The 16,642-nt window shown below is 36.8% G+C and overlaps 1 protein-coding gene across 7 annotated transcripts in view; it reads right to left on the bottom strand.

Moving 5' to 3' along the window:
* Window positions 1-16,642, bottom strand: part of LOC137267955 (60 kDa lysophospholipase-like) — a 29,745-nt gene that overhangs the window by 9,913 nt on the left and 3,190 nt on the right. For 2 of the 7 annotated variants that reach the window (XM_067802411.1, XM_067802413.1), the window contains exon 1: window positions 1,738-1,852. The exons of 4 other annotated variants lie outside the window; for them this stretch is intronic. In XM_067802411.1, coding sequence (XP_067658512.1) covers window positions 1,738-1,807 — 70 coding nt within the window. In that variant the 5' untranslated portion in view covers window positions 1,808-1,852. Of the gene's footprint in view, window positions 1-1,737; window positions 2,320-16,642 lie in introns of those variants that run through there. One more of the 7 variants, XM_067802412.1, reaches the window with a different exon arrangement.

Below are 16,642 nucleotides of genomic sequence, written 5' to 3'. Positions count from 1 at the left end.
ATCATTTCTACTTTATCTGATGAAGGAGTAAGGGTGTACTCCCAAGCGTTGTGTTCCTCTAAATAATGAAGTTGACATCCATCAAACTCCCTTCCGAGTGTCACTTATAAATGTCCTTTAAAGGCCTCTTTTGTGGCACTTCATACATTTTTACAATAAATTAATGTCACATGGTTGTAGACTGTCGTTACTCATTTTACTTACATGCATCTATATTTACAGACGACAAAGTCATCTTTGTTTTCGATTTACCACTAAACTGTAATACATGTGAACTTATAGATCTTGTGACAGCATCCGCTTGTATTAAAAACAACGGAATTTACTTAGTTGTGCTTGATACATTCTGCAATAAATGTGTCATTTCTGTCACAAGACACAAGTTCAATAAGGTCGACATTTGGGCAGTAAATTATTCTGATGTCATTGCAGACTAGCGTTACTTATTTTATTGCAGTCATCTATTTTTGCAGGCGACAACGCCATTTAGTTTTCGATTTAGTGCTCTCGTACACTTTGCTCATCAACTGCATGTGAAATGAAGTCCGTTTTTCGCTTTGGTGCAATACAATATAAACAAATCAAATAAAATTATGTAGAAAATTATTCATTTAAATAATTAAAAAGAATCATCTCCAGCTATTGTCTGCATTCATCGCTGTTTATATGCACATGATACCAAATATGACATCTTTACCCGTTAACCGAGAAAGGAATTGAGAAATCGCTTCGGATTCATAAAATGCGTATGACGACAAACTGAGAGAAGACAAGAAGCATATTCTTTGGAGCTTATATCAATCACTTGCATTTCGTCATGCGTTATCAAACGCAAGAAATAATAAAAAAAATAGGAAGGAAAATATTCCTTAAGTAATTACGTTTTGTGCAATACAATGCAAAAAATAAAATAAATGATAGTATAAATATACTGAAGAATTATATTATCACATAACTGAAATATATTAATCACCAACTGGTTTGGAGAGAGTACAATTATTTATAATTACTTGATACAAACCTGTAAAGCTAGAAAGGAATTGTGAAATAATGTCCGATTAAATGAGTATAAGGACATAAGAGAAGACAGCAAAAATATTTTGGTAAGCTTTTATCAAAAGTAATGTCAAAATATTCAGCAACAAAACACAAGCAGAAGTTGAAGGACTGAAGAAAGATTTGAAAATTTGAGTTAAAAGAAATGACACATTCTATTAAATTACAAGGCTGCACCACTGTCCACTTGAGGTCCAAAACACAGCTAAAATACATCGCCATCGAAAATAATCATGTCTTGATACCATTCCATTTGTAACCGCCAACACATATGTGTGTACATTGTCTGGAAAATTAAATTCACAAGAATATTTATCAGTAAATTAATGGCTCACTGTGTGTTGCCTCCCAATAAAAATGCTACATATAATACTATAAAAAGCACTAGTTGCATGGATACGTTCGCTTAATAATGTAATGTCCTATAACAAATATCCTATAAGATAAGATATACTCACAGAAACGAATAAGTAAATAAGTACAAGTGTTTCTTTATCAATTTCCTGAATTTCATCCAAAGTGCAATACATGCCATATGAAGATGAGAATAATGCAACAATTGTAATTTTATTTGGCCCTTATTCGTTCCCATTAAGTATATGAATTGGGATTTATTCTTCTGATATATTTTTATAGTGTCTGTGAATGTTAATTCACAACAAATAACAAGTCAAACTTTACCGTTGACTTTCATCCCGAATGTCCCTCCCGTATAGAGCACTAAAGTTGGTTTTGTCTCACAGGAAGTCATGTTGTGAATTGTGCTGTGCTGTGCTGTGGCTCCACTGTTTACATTTTGTTTGAAAGCCTTCTACTTATACCGTGTCGAAGCATTCCCCGAGAGAATATTATTAGCCTTGGGAAAGGTTGTAAGTACAGCGAACACGTGATAAATCATTTCGCTTCACTATCTTGTGCGGTAGGCATTGCTTTGGTATTTCCCATTCCCGTGAATTTCCAGTCAGTACAAACAGATAGACAACACCTTTTATAAATAGGCATGATGCTATCCGTGGTTAACCGACACCAAGTTCTTCTAACCCATTCAACCCTTTCCCACCCAACACAATCACACATACGCTTACCAACCGTTCACATCAATCACTACATTCATCCCAACAACCACTGGCGCCCACCCCACTACACCCACATCCACGTCTACCATCTACATCCACCATCAACCCCACCAACCACTATCGCCCCTCCCAACACAACCACAACTCATCCACGCCAACAGTATCCCCACCCCCTCCCCCTACCTTCACTTCAACTCTATCCTCACATTCCATATTCATTAAAAACAACAACACTATCACATCCACTTCATCCCTGATAAATGAAAAAGTAGGGCAGAAGAATTTCTGTGTTTATTATTGACCAAGACACAAGTTGGCCTGAAGTCAACTTAACTACTCTCAATTCTCGGGGAACGCGTATGCCTATGCTGCACGCTCGGCTAGACATCTGCTCCAATTCTCGGGAATGTGCTTCTGTAGAAACCTTTCCTGGGGAAAAGATTTCACATGTCCCAGAGCCTGGTATCACATGTGACTCTCTAAGACCTTGCCACTATCATTGTCTGGCCGATTTATCGCTTATGTGCATGTATCTACTGGTGATAAATAAAGAAATTACGAAGCTCGTGAAAACTAATGCAGAAATGAATGAGTGATTGATTTTAGTTTTACACCGTAATATTCCAACTATATGGCGGCTGTCTGTAAATGATCTAGTGTCGACCGGACAATCCAGTGGTCAACATCATGATCATCGATCTGCGTAACTGGGATACGATGGCATGTGTCAACCAAGTCAGCGAGTGTGACCACTCGAGCCCCTTAGTCACCTATTAACCATGGGTTATTGGAGATCAATTCTAACCCGGATCTTAACGGGTCGGAGAACTAAATTCCGTCCCATGTTTTAGAAAACAATTTCGGTCATCTCCAGAACAGAACTGTTATTTGTTTGCTCTCGAAGTTTCATTTCTACCAATTAAAACTTATGTATTCAGTGGTAGGTGATGAAGAAAGTGTCTGGATTTAGGTATTGATAATACCGAAGGAATCATTGCCAATCGGAGACTTAGACGAGCACTGTAAATCCGGTAAACATTCTTACAAGACGATATCCATGAGGATCCGGGTTTGAATTGGTCTTCAGCAACCCATGCTTGTCGTTAGAGACTACTAAAGGAATCGGGTGGTCAGGCCCGTTGACTTGGTTGACAAACATGTCACTGTATCCCAACTGCGTCTGTCGATGCTGACTCTGTTGATCAATTTGTTTCTGCTTAGATACCCGCCATGTTGCTGGGAAATTGCGGCGTTAAGCAACGAAAAAAAACCCCCAATTTTTACATCCATCGGATAAGATATCTTTTAGTATGTTTACGTCAGCCTGTGTGATTTTTAATTCGGACTGCTTTGATCTGTAATCTTAAAAACAAAACTGTGTACTTGTTTCATTTTGAATGTGTAAGTCAATTTATCATAATTATTTAAGTCAGAACTCTTATCAGGTGTTGTTATTCTTTTGGTTTTTATTGCTTGTGTTTTGTTGGGTTTTGTTTTACAGCTTTTCGTTATTAGTCAAACAACAAATAATACATTTGTCTTCAGTTGAATGATTTATTTTAAATCTTGTGTAAACACGCTGTGGTGTGGCGCCAGTACTGTAAGAAAAGAGTCGATACGGAAACATACATGGAAATCAGAGATTCTGTCTCATGTGTATTGCCAATACTGCTGAGAATGAACTTCATGTATCAGTGTAAAACCCGACATATACGAAGTTTTAAAGATTTGCTTGAATATTGGACTGGATTACAGAATACCCGACACCTTCTGCCATCTTTGAAAACAAGCAACTTTACCTTTGGTTAGGGTTATGGTTAGGGGTAGGGTTTAAGGGTAGGGTAAGATTATATGAAAATGCTTAAATGCCTTTACGGTATGGGTTAAAACAGCTCAGAATGAACGAGTGTGGACTACCCAAGAAAGCGTATTATATGTTAAGATATTTTGATGACATTGATATCGTTCACACTAAAAAATATTTTACTTTCTCATGGCTTTGGTTACATCTGGATTAAACAAACTGTTGGCAATAAACTCTCTATACAGTTGTTTGAAAATGCATTCATAAATGATTTCTCTCATGGACTTCCATCTTGAATAACAGCTCTAGATATGTGAGTGAGTGAGTTTGGTTATACGCCGCTTTTAGCAATATTCCAGCGATACCACGGTGGGGGGGGGGGGGGGGGGGGACACACACAGGCCTCACACATTATACCCATGTGGGGAATCGATCCCGGGTCTTCGGCGTGACGAGTGAACGCTTTAACCACTAGGCTACCCCACCGCCCCTCTAGATATGTGATGTATGGAGAACATAAATTCATATTTGAACCATTAAGATACCTGTATATCATATTAGGAGAAAGGTGCGCTCAACTTACACCAAATTCAGACGCAGTGTCTTGCCACTGCGGTAAAACCAGGGTAAGTGACAATCAATCGAACCAGATTTATGTTTCTGTCCTATTGGTAATGCCACTGTAGAGGATACGTATTTGTACAATGAATTAAGAACAACCTTTCTCCCGGAACACTTTTGAATATTCCTTTCTATCCATTAATTATAAAGCCTGTACATCTCAGGAGAATCTAATCAAACGGGTTCAGAGTTATATTTACCATGCATATATGAAAAGAAATATGTATTTAGAAACACCATAGACTTCGTTTGTATACTCTTGTTAAGTATGTATAATATGTCTTGTATATGGACCCTTGGCCTCGTTACAAATAAACTCCTTTGACTTTAATCCCAAATATAGCATATGTTATATTATGAGAAACACAAACAATGCTTATACCAATGAACGTGAAGCTTTGTTATCAACTACACAGATTGTGATTTTAAAGGTCAGGATACGGTGAACTAAATGCTGAGTAACACCACTTACAACATGGACACATTTTGATGTCATGATGACATTGCCTTCAGGTGTTGGAAGGAGCTTTTGAGTCCTCATCCTAAGTCGTACCTCAAAATCAAATTACATACCAGGACTGTAGATGTGTGTGATTTGCGGACATATCTGGGGTGGGGGTGGGGGTATTATGTTGGATATTATTTGACGCCCGAAAACATTTTTGCTTCAGCTGGAAGGCCAGTCAAGTACAACTATGAACCATGCCATTGTATTCAAATGTGGGGTTCTTGAGGGTCATATGTTGGTATTCAAGTACAAGGCAAAATATCAGTGTCTGAAACCAGCTCCCAAATCATCCAAATGTCTTTCCATATGTTACCAGCCCAAAATCGAATTATCCCAACCAGACACCAAGATATTGTGTATTCAGTCAGACCACCTAAATGTTATACCAGACAATCGGACTGGCTAGATGTATATTCTGACCGCAAGACAAAAATCTTGCCCGTCAAGCTGGCGGTCGGACGGGCCTTATTTCATACACTGATATTAAAGATATATAATTGATGTCAACGTCTTCTTTATTGTACATCCATAATATTGTGTCTGCTACATCTTCAAAATTTTAATATAAAACTCAGTTATACACCTACAAAAATATGCCATATCCAGACACCTTTCACATAAGAGATTAGTACTGGTCATTTATTAATATGTCCTAAAAGTAAATAAAGTCATCAAATATGAAAAGACGAACATTTTACTTTTTCTGTCCTCGTGTCTTTACTGTTAACCAGTAGCAGTGACGTAACAGTTTTCAGATTCCCCTTTTCTGTTCATCACTTTTATGAGTGAAATGTATGATTTCAAATGAACATTTTCCCGAAATGGAACAGGGTTGGTTAGCAAGCAGGGTGTTGTTTATCTGAATACCGCTCCGGAATACAAATAAGGTCGAAGTATTAACAGCCATGAGGGATAAATATGTTATTAGCAAATAAACAATGCGTTCTGCTGATAACATTAAAACTACAAGTGTCGGCAAATACTGGTTAGTGCAATTTCGTTTCAGCTGCTTACAACACTAATCTGCCTGACAATATGAAAAAAGAATGAGTAGATATTTCAAAATTTTCTTTGGTAAATCCATTATAGTGTCCCTATAGAAATGAAGTAATGACAGACAGACAGACAGACAGATTTTATTCAGTAATATTGGCCAACTGGCCCATGTTACAATGGTTGTTACAACACGTTTGTTGTCACGTGGTAAGAAAGTAGAAAGGGTACATTTAGGCACTGTTTTGAGCATTTTTTGAAAGTACACATTTCAAAACTTCTGCTATTGCTTTGACGGTATGTCTATTTTGTGAATTAAGTAAATTTACCATTTGAGATTTACATACATATTTGCCATCGAGAAATCTTAAATACTTTATTCTCAGATCATTAAATTCTGGACATTGCAGTAACATATGAAATTCATCCTGGACATGTCCTGTGTTACAGTGGTTACACAAAGTGTGCTGTCTTTCTGCATCTTTGTTTCGTCTGGTTGCATTCACATTCAAATTATGCAGGGAGATTCGAAATTTACAAAATACCTTCAGTAACGTCTTATTATGGAATAGGTATGTAATATACGATTCAGTGTAAAATCCTAATTTTACAAGACTATAATTACTCAAAAAATGTGATGCTTGTACATTGCCTCTCCAATTTTGAATGTAAATATCTGTTAATCTTTGCTTGAACATATACAGGAACAATTTCTCGTCTCCAACATTTTGATATACCCATACGTGAGAGTACCCACAAGCAAACAGTAAAAGACGAATATCTGAAACCAAATTCCTTTTACCTCTGTCGTCCAGATCTTTCAACATGTTATAACACTGATGTGGATACCTATTTGCACTCATTCTAACCAATTTAATCCAGTATGTAACAGCTCTGTATCTACTTAAAACAAACATATTGGTACGACCAATTTCGCCTAGTATAGCCTTATTCGCTGCGAATTTACCAACACACAGAAAACGTTTGAAATAGGATGTCTGCACCTTTTCAATAGAGTCGTGATATTGAAGGTCCCATATTTCCGATGCATACAATAAAATAGGTGCAACTTTACCATCGAAAATGTTACATGCTGCTGAAAAAGACAAGAACTTGTTCTTATAAAACAATCTGTATATGGGGAAAACAGCTTTAGAAGCCTGCAATGCAAGAGTACGACAAGCTGTGGACCAAATCAGCCTGGATGAGAACATGATACCTAAATATTTATAATATGATACAATTTTTAATTTTACACTACCAAATGTCCATTGTTCATTTTTTGCAACTAATCCCCCGTTTCTGAATACGACTATATTTGTCTTATCAAGATTTAACTGGAGTCCCCATTTTAAACAGAATGAATGCAGGACATTTAATTGCCTTTGCAAATTTACAACTGTGTAAGAGAATAAAACCACATCATCAGCAAACAGAAGCAGCATAATATCCATTATATCCTGGGATACAAATATACCGTGGGAACATTTTTCATACAATTCGTGTACTAATTCGTTTATAAAGAAAATGAAAAGAATAGGGCTGAGGATACAGCCTTGACGCACACCACTGGAGGTAAAAAATGACTGTGTTTGACAAGTTCCAATCTTGACAGAAGCTTTAACAGATTTGTACATACTTTCCAAAATCCGGAACATTTTACCATGGCAACCTTTACTCAATAGCAAGTACAATAGCTTCTCCCTGTCCACATAGTCAAAGGCTTTCTTGAAATCAACAAAAGCACAGTAAAACCGACCTTTCGGTTTAGACAAATATTTGGTGCATAAAGCATGCAAAGTAAAAATATTATCAACGGTAGCATAATTCGGTCGGAATCCAGCTTGTGCTTCTGAAATTAAATTATTTATATCTATCCATGTCCTTAAACGCCGCTCCAGAATCGTTGTAAAAAGTTTCCCAATACTGTCCAAAAGTGAAATGCCTCTGTAATTTGATGGGTTGCTTCTTGATCCAGTCTTATATAAGGGAAGAATAATAGCCTGATTCCATGCTTCAGGGAATACACCACTATCAAATATTTCATTAAAAAGTAAGGTTAAATATGGAATAATGGTTTCTGATGAAATCACATACAATTCTGCCGGTATGCCATCTTCTCCAGGTGACTTTCCTTTTTTAAGATTTTTAATTTCTTCCTTTATTTCTTCCTCAGTGATATTTTTACTAAGCAGATCATTTGCCCAGGGAGCAGAGGGACAAGTGTCACAAGAATGGCTTTGTATAAATTGTTTAACAGTGAGATCAAATTCTGTTTCTTCTCGTTCCAGAGCAGGATTTAATAGTTCTTTAAAATAGGAAAACCATTCGCCAGGTATAATATCTCCTTGATTGCTCCTGGGGTTCAGTGCTTGTTTAACGATACTCCAGAAAGATTTACAGTCTCCATATTTAGCTGCTAGATTTATCTTGTCGCTTTGGTTCAAATTGTAAGCAGTTCTCTTCTGGTCACAGCATTTCCTGAATTTTGATTTGGCAGATACATACTGTTGAAGATTAAAATAAGTCTTGTACTTTCTAAAAAGATTTAACATTTTATATTTCTCCTTCTTCATTTTCCTGCACTCAGAGTCAAACCATGGTGACTGCTCCCTTTCCTGTTGTACGTTTCCTCTTGTTATATTCCTCTCAGTTACATTGAAGTAACAGAACATAATAACGTCTGATAATTTCTTAACCGCCATATTTACATTTTCCCCCAAAACAGTTACAAAATCAGTTAACATTCGTTGCGCTGTTACACTTTTCATTGAATTCATATAGTCATTTACTTCCTTTTGTCGTAATGTTATATTGCAATGTTATTATGTTATTTACCGGTTTTGCTTATATCATTGTAATTAAAGTATGAAAACATTTAGTGAACTGGATCTTCATAACAGTTTCCTCAAGTGCAAGAAGGATTTAAAAACACAAACCGTTCATATCTATGTGATTTTACATTGCTGCAACCAATCCGGAGCGGAATGGATAATCTGACAAAATATTGATCTATAATTAAAATATATGTACTTGTAACTGCTATTATTTGACACTATTATTTGTTTTTTTAAAACTACCCGAAGTAGTCGATTCTCTGTGATTGGTAGCTAAGACATTCCACAGTTTTACTGCATCTGGGAGAAATTACTTGGCATGATTTGCACTTTTACAATCGGTAGTCTCCGGAATTATAGAGACCTTAGGAGGGACGAGATTACTCATATATTTTGGATTGAAACTGTTATTTATTTTGAAATAAAACTTTGATGTATCTTCGCGTGCATAGTGGTTGTAAATTTACCCCTTAGTAAATTTTGATATGACTCCTACCGCGAAAAGCAACGCAAATAGCTCTAATGCAGAAATACGTTTTGCAAGTGTCAATGCGTGCTGTTTGATACAACTGTCCCAAATATGACAATAACAATAAAAAAATAAGAAAAATGAACAGTTTCTACAGTGTTTGTAGGGTTTTACGTAAAAAAAACATCATTTAAGACATCTACAATCTGGTTTTATTGATACAATTAACATGATCAGTCCAGGAACAATCACGATGTTCCTGTAACTAAATCCCAAATATTTTTTCTATCCTTCATTTTAAATTTCGCTCTATCCTGGTCTGTACGTTACAAGAAAATTATATAGAATTTTTTATATCAGTATTAAATTCGACTTGTCAGCGCCATCAGAAATTTTACGTAGGTCATTATTAAGACACAGATCAGTTTCACCAGGATCGTCTATTATAACATGAAGATAAGTGCTATCTGGGAAAAGATAGCTATTGCTGTTTTGTAGTCTAGATGACAATATTACTCTTAAAATTACATGATATTTGTAGAAAATATACCAGTAACCTTCATTAATAAATAGCAAGTTTGTAAATACATTGATCATAGAATTACATTTACTAATATCATGTTTGTTTCATAGATGTTTCTTTGTTCACGTTGTTAAATCCATTATTTACAAATGACTACTACTAACTATTTATCTGAAGGTCAGGCAATTTTATTCCTGTCAGTAACCCACTTATGGGGTTTATGAAATATAAACATAAGAAACTATTCCAAACCTGACCATCATATTAACTCGGTGCATTGCAAACAATATACTAGTATATGTTAACAATATATATAAAGGATGACACTGAGAAAGATTATTCAGAGAAGAAAATGATTGAAAAATGAGCATAGTCGTTACGGTGTGGGTTATGCTTTCTGGAATATAATATTATGCTTTCTGGAATATATATAGATATATATCCAGGCACACACACACACACACACACACACACACACACACACACACACACACACACACACACACACACATATATATATATATATATAGGTTGTTTGATTGGTATTGACTTACGGCACGTAAGTACTCATGCAAAATGTGAAATTCAGCTGAGTGCAAACAAGACCAGCACATATCAACACTGATTTGTTGAGTAATTCTTAATAGTTGGGCTTTGAATACATGATACGTTTACTGGACTTTGCCCAGGATTTCTGAGGAGACCATGTAGCTTGTAGACTTTCAAAGTCAGGTGATTTAAATGTTGAGTTTGTTTATTCCACTTTAGAAATTGCTCTTTCATGATAGCGTAAAGAAACAAAATTATTACAGACAAACACACTATCTAAGCGTTTTGAAACAGATTAGCTGAACCTGAAGAACGCTCCTTCTTATTGTATTGCTGATACGAGGCCAATCTGTCACCTGCACAGATTCTTCGTTGCATCAGCTGACACTGAGTCAACCGATACAAGATCAACGTTACGTGACATGCTGATAGCCAGTGAAAATAATGCGGCCATTGACGCAACATGCAGAGGTGTGTCATGATTCCTCGGAAATCTTGTTTATTTGATCATGCGAGTTTGGCATCTATTTTTTTAAAAGACTCTCCGGATTTCAGAGAATTTTGTATCGTTCCACTTGGAATTTAGAGAGGCTAAAGTGCTATTAACAACAACCAAAACAAAACCCGGAACTAAACTGATATTCCGTTGTCATGACTTTCAAATATCTCTATTTTTCAATCAATGACATTTCTTACTTTGGATTGTGATGTTTTCTTGAAGATCCCCGTCTTTCCGTTGATGATGGTATGAAGAACCTTGGGTTTAATGCCAGGAGAAAGTGTGGTGAGAAATTTTGATGAAGGCAACAACCTTCCACAACCTTCCCAGTGTGTTCCCAGACCCAAAATATACAAGAAACACTTGTGTGTTTTTAAAATTGGTAGGTGTCCTCTAGAATGAAACTTAGATTATTAAAATGAACAAAAATGTAATTTGAAACTACAATCGCCTGTTCCGATAACTCCCCCGTCGTGATATTATCATATTCATAACCATTATCGAAGAGGCTGCGCAATACCGCCCTCGTTCGAGGAGGCACCTAGCCCGAAATGGACACATTTGCGTAGTATCCTTTTACAAGGTACTGAGATTCACATCGTCCCAGTTCACCCAGCTGTAAAATGGGTACCCGTGAGTATGTGCTGGCAATGGCTTGGTTCATTGCGTCTAACAGGTAGCATGGCTGTATGATTCCCAGGGACTTGAAAAAGTACCGGAAAGTACGATAGTGTCTTATGATCGGGGATAGCAATGTACGTAGCGCCGTGAGCAGACAGTGTGCCTGGATGTAGCGTCATATAGGCTGTCTGTTACTACTACTAGGTACCAGGCAGATCGTTTTCCATTTTATGCACATTTCCAAGAAACATTAAACCCTAATATAGGGATGTTTAATATTTCACACCACATTATACACATAATATTTTCGATATGACTTCGCTAATGACACCTTCACAATGATATGGAAGCTTTTCAAACATTGGACATCGAGAATACAGTAATACAAGACACTATTATGGATGACAACTTCTTTAATTCTTTTAACACGACGTTTCAAGGCTGATTCTTGCCCCTTCGTCGGGTGGATGAGAATACAGTAAGACTGACTACTTTTTCAACGGCCCTCGTTACTTACTTGAAACAAAAGAGAACGTCTAGGGAAAAATACACTTCGACCTCTGATTGCTTCTGAGCTGCTAGTATTTAGATAGAAATGGCAAAGGAATAAAGGAAATAATCTGAACGGAATAGCCAAGGAAAACGTTCAATCTAAATTTGATAACAATGTCACCTCAATCTACTCAATCAGGTAGTTATAAATTCAGCAGGTTCCATTCCCCTTCATGATTCTAAGATGCCTTGAGTTTTCACAGATTTGAATAAAGCTCAAACATTCATAAATGAATTTTTGTATCTGCTTCAAATGTTAATGACGACGGTAGGACTTTGTGACCTTTTAGCCATCGCTGTGTTAACAGTATTACAAATGTCATTGTAACCGAAATGAGGTATCTGATATGATTAAGACCTCACCAGCAAACAAATCTACTGGTCAACACATATAAGATGATCAACGACCTGGCAAATAACCCCAATTTGCATACTTGGGAACGCCCCACAGAACGATCCACTTGAAACAAGAGGGAGACAGGTTGTCTGATATATATCGAGAAGTTCATTTTCCCCGTGCGTTTCACGCATGAATTGTTATAGCACACTCGATTTGGGAACAGGTACAATCCCAACGAATTGAATCAACACAATATACTGAGCAAATATGTTTAGGACCACCGATCCATTTCACGAAGCAAATGACATTTTCCTGCTTTTTTTAAAAAAAAAAATTGTTGAATATCTAAAATGCTTGTCAATGCCCCAATCATCTATTTGCCTTCGTCTTAACTAAAGGTTAGCGTGGAATATCAGTATCTGATGCCTGAAATTGCAGTTTTATCATTCGAAGGAATATGCGGTGTTGTTTTAATGGGTAAAGTTGACTTTTCGTCTGCTAAATATTAAATAGATAATAACTACATATAGTTAATTGTGTTTCATTTAACCTTTTAATATGTTAAAAGTTATCTGTTACTGAATGGTGGTCGCTAAATCAGAGTAGCAAGGGGGAAATATTTTTATCCCATAATTTTGTTCCTATTTCTCTGTACGGGCTGATTTTCGTCCATAATTCCGCTGGTGATCGACCGGGAATACATGTCTTGGAAATTTATATAACCGGTTCCAGAGAAATGGTTAGTATTCAAACAATATTTCCAAATTTCTGTCATATTTTTATTATGGTCACCAAAATTGTGTACAGAAAACTGAAAATACCTTTTGACATTGATAAGTCAGTGAGAAATATCTTTGTATACAAATTTGTCGGTTTGGGGATTACTCAGTACCAGACTCAGTAGATTTATCAGTGACTAAAAATATAAAATACAGACAACTCACCAAAGATTACTCTTTTTTATGACAACGTATGGGAACAGTAAAAACCTGATATAGTATGTGCCAATTATTATACAAGACACAACAATGCTGGAAGATTAGGCGGACTTACTGCTTTATGCTTTAATTATCACTCTCTGAATCAGTCTCGGTGTCTGAATCACTTGCAAGTCCTAAGTCAATCACTAGTCTGTCAATTTCCCTTTCTACTGTGATTTCGCGTTGCCAGTAACCATCTTCAATTGTTTTAACATGTTTAAGACATTCCGACCATTCTTTTCCACCGATTGCAGACATCCTTTCATTTATGGCAACTCTTAATGAACTTTTTGTGAACTGCAAGTTTTGTGAAGCGACATAATTTTTCACATTTGCCCAAATTTACTCAATCGGGTTTAGTTCTGCGTGGTATGGAGGGAGACGTAGTACATCATGACCATGTTGCTTCAACATCGTGTCTACTCTGTAGACAGGGCCCAATTTGTTGGATTTTGCAAGAAACAATTGTTCGGCTTTAAGCATTTTCTCATCAAATGAGATATTGTGCCTTTGTAGCCACGTTTTTATGTCATCTTTTCTGTTGGCGGTTGTCGGACATTTGCCCACTTGCTTGCTACGATATGGTGCATTACCCATAACGATGACAGAGTGCAGCGGAAGGTTTGGGATCAACTTTTCGTGGAGCCATTTGGAAAAATTATCAAACTTCATCTCGTCATGATAGTCTGCTGATTCGAGTTTGGAATCAAAAACAAGCAAAGCATTTGTAACAAAGCCGTTTTCACCCCCTGCATGAACCACAATAAACCGAGGTCCGGTGCCAGACGGAGGTTGAACCCCATTTATTACGACTTCAACCTCAAGTTGCCAACACTTTGGGACAATGTGGTGTACATGCAACCATGTTTCATCGATAAAGATGAGTGTTCGCGTTTCTTCTCTGTATTTCTTTATTGCACGCAAGTAATGCAAACGTTTGGAAACAATGTTTTTACGTTCCATTAAAAGTCTACGGTTTGACTGCGTTTTTCGCCACCTAAACCCCATGTCTTTGAGATTTTTTCGAAAACATTCCTTAGAACCCTTGTAGTTCAACTGGCACTTTGCCATATCATACATCGTATCCAGAGTGGGTAGTTGTTTTTTTTACGCCATATAAACTTTGTACAAATTGACGGACTGCACATCGGTCGAAATCATCAAGTTTGTAACTGCAAGTTTTGGGTTTGCGCAATTTGGTGGGACTGATAACTGTAGTAGGTCCACTCGCACTCCTACCACCTTCTGCCTTAATGCGCTTTAAAGTTGCCGTTGAGAGTCCAGTAGCAAGGTTACTTTGTTAAAAGAGAATCTGCTTTGGTTGCACAATTTTTGTCCATATACATAACAACATCGCACGATCATCTAATACGTGTCTGGCAGTAGTGGGTCCGATGGCTTTAAAATGAGTGTATTAAAACGAATTTGTACATTTATAGCGAAACCTTTTTGTTAGTTGTATAATATATCACTGAGTGTATTTCTTACAATGCTGAAAACGGGTAGAAAACGGGTAGAAGGAGATCCAGCTAATTACATACCTATTGCTTTACTAGCTATCCTTGTGAAAATTTTTGAAAGAATAATTTGCATGAACGTAACATTATAAGTAAATTCCAGTCGGGTTTTGCTGCTAATCACCTTTTCTGTATGCTGTTTTGTGATATTTATAAGGCTTCGCGTGATCTTCAGTAATGAACATTTGGAATGTGTACATAAACATGAACATGTTAGATTTAACCAATCGGACAATACAGAGTGGCCTCATCATATAACTACTGTACTAGAAAAGGCCTCTAAAATAGTTCCTTCATTACAGGCTCCTACCTAGAAATATTCTCTCATTTATTTATTTATTTATTTATTTATTTATTTATTTATTTATTTATTTATTTATTTATTTGTTTATTTGTTTGTACAGTTATATAATCCATACAGGACACTGTCCGTATACACAGCACAATGAAAACAAACACAATATACTGGCGTCTCCTATTCTCGCGGTACTTACGGCAGTGTAACTTCAATCCCATCGAGCTGATCAGGGGTAGCTGTTAGAAATTTATATGCTTGCATTAATATTACATTCAAGCTTTCGAACGTTAAAGAGCTTGTGTGTTCTTTTGCAAGAATTACCCTGGAAGAGTGGCAAAAGGCTGAAGACAGTATTTTCAAAGTCGAGGACCAATACTGTCAGCGGGACGGTGTTAACGTCAGCCGTTGTTGTAGGTCCGCGATAGTCCTCGACCGGCAGTCATACTGACTCTTGTTATTTTGAGACGGTCCCTGACACTTAATGCCCTTGCAATACATAATGCTGTCATCCTGTCTGCCTGCCACGGGCTTAGTTTAGAATCTGAAATATCAACCATTATCAAAAATTTGTCAAAAAGCATTTCCCAAGCATTTTAGAATTTCTCTTCAACACGCCATGCATGTCGTAAGAGGTGGCTAACGGGAGCGGATGATCAGCCTCGTTGACTTGTTTGAAACGTGAAACCGATACTCATTCTCATTGATCACTGGGTTATCTGGTGTAGACTGGATAGTTTACAAACAAACAAACTGCAGTCTCCATGTAAAAGATTTCCTTTTTTTCTATTATCGTCGTTCTCTCATTGTTCTCTGCTTACAATGTTTGTAACTTAATTTCAGTTGAAAATGAATATCAGTTTCTGCTTGAATGTCCTGTTTGTGTACAACTTAGAGAAAGATATCTGCAGTCCTATTACTTTAAAAAAATTAACTAAATTTTACTTATTGTTTTCAAATTCAAAAGGCAAGATTTAGCTATGTTCATTTAACATGCCTCCGTGCACAGATTTTAACATAAATGCAAAATGAGACTCGGTCCGGGGTAGAATAGGCCTGCAGCAACCCATGCTTGCTATAAAAGGCGACCATGCTTGTCGTAAGAAGCGACTAACGGGATCGGGTGGTCAGGCTCGATGACTTGGTTGACAAACATGTCATCGGTTCCCATTTGTGCAGATCGGTGCTCTAGCTGTTGATCACTGGATTGTCTGGTCCAGACTCGATTATTTACAGATCACCTCCATGTAGCTGCAATATTGCTGAGCGCGGCGTAAAACTAAACTCACTCACTCACTGCAGTTTAGCTAAGTGAGCTGTTACAATTATATTTATATGTTTTATGCAATGCCTGGTTGTATATTTTGCATATACTATGTCATGTACTATTGGCCTTGACCTG

This window comes from Haliotis asinina, chromosome 16 (assembly GCF_037392515.1).
Source record: "Haliotis asinina isolate JCU_RB_2024 chromosome 16, JCU_Hal_asi_v2, whole genome shotgun sequence".
Lineage (NCBI taxonomy): Eukaryota > Metazoa > Mollusca > Gastropoda > Lepetellida > Haliotidae > Haliotis > Haliotis asinina.
Note: the sequence above shows the minus strand (reverse complement) of the source record. Positions and strands in the feature narration are given on the sequence as shown.